This window comes from Arachis duranensis, chromosome 3, assembly GCF_000817695.3.
Source record: "Arachis duranensis cultivar V14167 chromosome 3, aradu.V14167.gnm2.J7QH, whole genome shotgun sequence".
NCBI lineage: Eukaryota > Viridiplantae > Streptophyta > Magnoliopsida > Fabales > Fabaceae > Arachis > Arachis duranensis.
The window spans coordinates 131,635,230-131,637,547 of NC_029774.3; the positions used below are offsets into that span (position 1 = coordinate 131,635,230).

General features: G+C 42.6%; 1 protein-coding gene across 1 annotated transcript; it reads left to right on the forward strand.

The window, feature by feature from the left end:
* The first annotated feature begins 551 nt into the window (after positions 1-551).
* Positions 552-2,288, forward strand: LOC107482081 (isoflavone 2'-hydroxylase). The gene is made up of 2 exons (XM_016102473.3): positions 552-1,472; positions 1,561-2,288. The coding sequence occupies exons 1-2, from the start codon at positions 582-584 to the stop codon at positions 2,167-2,169; spliced, it is 1,500 nt and encodes a 499-aa protein (XP_015957959.1). The 5' UTR covers positions 552-581; the 3' UTR covers positions 2,170-2,288.
* Positions 2,289-2,318: the final 30 nt, after the last annotated feature.

Here is a 2,318-nt window from a genome sequence, read left to right on the forward strand (position 1 = left end):
TTATACAAATAAATTAATATAATTTATATTTATATTTTTTAAAATTTATACACATAAATTAATAAAATTTATTTGTTAAAAATAATATATCCTGACATCCTTAAGATTAGGATCACAACTTCTATCGACCAAACAAATCTTGGGAATTCACAAAAAAGGATAGATTCTCTAACAAGAGTAGCTGGTAATTGGTATTCTCTCCTTGCTAATCAACGATGATCACAATATATCAAATAAGCTGGTTGTCATAAATACCATTATAATAGTATAGTTTCCTAGGAAGATATAATAAAATATTGGCAAAATTTGAAAAGCTTAGAGTGGGATAGATCACAGATATGAACATAGATAGATACATGCAAACCCAAATGCACGCAGATGTAGACGTAAGATTTTTGGACCAGTCACATGGTGGTATAACTCGTGCGTTGATTTTTCTAAGCTGATGCATGTGGCACTTGAAAAACAGCCTCACACTACAGTCTCCACTAGTCCACTCACTCTATAAATACACCATACTCAAATGCATAGCAAACTAAGCTCTCATATCATTCATTCATAAGAATCAAGAAGAACGAACCATGGAGATTATTGCCATGCTTGGTTACTCAGTTCTGTCCGTAGCCATATTCTTCATATTCACCCTTCTCATTCAATCTAGAAGCTTCAAGAACCTCCCACCGGGTCCACCCTCTCTTCCCATAATAGGAAACCTCCACCACCTCAAGAAACCCCTCCACCGCCACTTCCGAGGCCTCTCTGAGAAATACGGCGACGTCTTCTCCCTCTGGTTTGGATCCCGTCTCGTTGTCGTCGTTTCCTCCCCAACCGTCGTCCAAGAGTGCTTCACCAAAAACGACGTCGTTTTAGCAAACCGCCCTCGCTTCCTCTCCGGAAAATACATCTTCTACAATTACACCACCGTTGGATCCAGCGAATACGGAGAGCACTGGCGCAACCTCCGCCGCATCACCTCCCTCGACGTCCTCTCCAACCACCGCCTCAACTCGTTCTCCCCGATCCGAAGGGACGAAACCACCAGACTCATCCGGAAACTCTCTGAGGACTCTACCGAGAACTTCGCCAAAGTGGAACTGTCGTCCAAGTTCTACGACATGACGTTTAACAACATCATGAGGATGATCTCTGGGAAGAGGTACTATGGCGAGGACTGTGATATGGCGGACGTGGAGGAGGCGAAGCATTTCAGGCAGATGATTTCGGAGGTTCTGCAACTGTCCGGGGCTAACAACAAAACCGATTTCATTCCGCTGCTTGGGATGCTTGACGTTGACAACTTGAAGAAGAGGCTGGTGACCATTAGTGGTAGGACTGATAAGTTCTTGAACGGTCTTCTTCAGGAGCATCGCACCAAGAATCAGCACCAAAACACCATGATTGACCATCTTCTTAGCCTCCAAGACTCCCAGCCTGACTACTATACCGATCAAATCATCAAGGGACTTGGCTTGGTACGTACGTAATAATAATTAGCTGATACGAAAATTTAATTATAGTAAAACGGTTAAATAATTTAATATATTTGACTGAACTAATCAGGCCATGCTTCTGGCTGGAACGGACTCCTCTGCTGTGACTCTGGAATGGAGTATGTGCAACTTGTTAAACCATCCGGAGGCGTTGAATAGAGTAAGAGAAGAATTGGACACTCACGTTGGTCAAGATCGCATAGTAGACGAATCCGACATTCCAAAATTCACTTACCTTAGAAATGTTATCAACGAGACGCTTCGTTTATACACACCAGCACCCTTGCTGCTACCCCACTCCTCTGCCGAAAAGTGTACTATAGGAGGCTACAAGATCCCAAAAGACACCATAGTCCTTATCAACGGTTGGGCCATTCACCGGGACCCCAAGAACTGGGATGAAGCAACGAGCTTCAAGCCGGAAAGGTTCGAAAGAAAAGGGGAATTGGAAAAGTTGATTGCGTTTGGGTTGGGGAGAAGGGCGTGCCCCGGTGAAGGGTTGGCTCTTAGGGCAATAAGCTTGACCATTGCTCTTTTGGTTCAGTGTTTTGATTGGAAGTGCGTTGGTGATGAAAAAATTGATATGACTGAGACCGATGGCTTCACTTTAACTAAGAAGGTTCCATTGGTGGCTTTGTGTAAAACACGACCAGTTATCAACCAGCTTATTAAGCCCTAAATTTTATGCATAGAAAGTTTTCTTTTTCTATGCCCCTGTATACGACCTCGTACCAGCTACCTATTTGTTCTCATATCTCAAATAAGTGAATGTATAAAGGGTCGTGGTCTTTACAACCATATTATTAGATATACATTCAAATTAACAAT

Excerpts from the sequence above, each read along its gene's own strand:
- LOC107482081 (XM_016102473.3), top strand. The coding sequence starts at position 582 with ATGGAGATTATTGCCATGCTTGGTTACTCAGTTCTGTCCGTAGCCATA. Across the intron at positions 1,473-1,560 it reads TCATCAAGGGACTTGGCTTG|GCCATGCTTCTGGCTGGAAC; the intron begins GTACGTACGTAA and ends TGAACTAATCAG.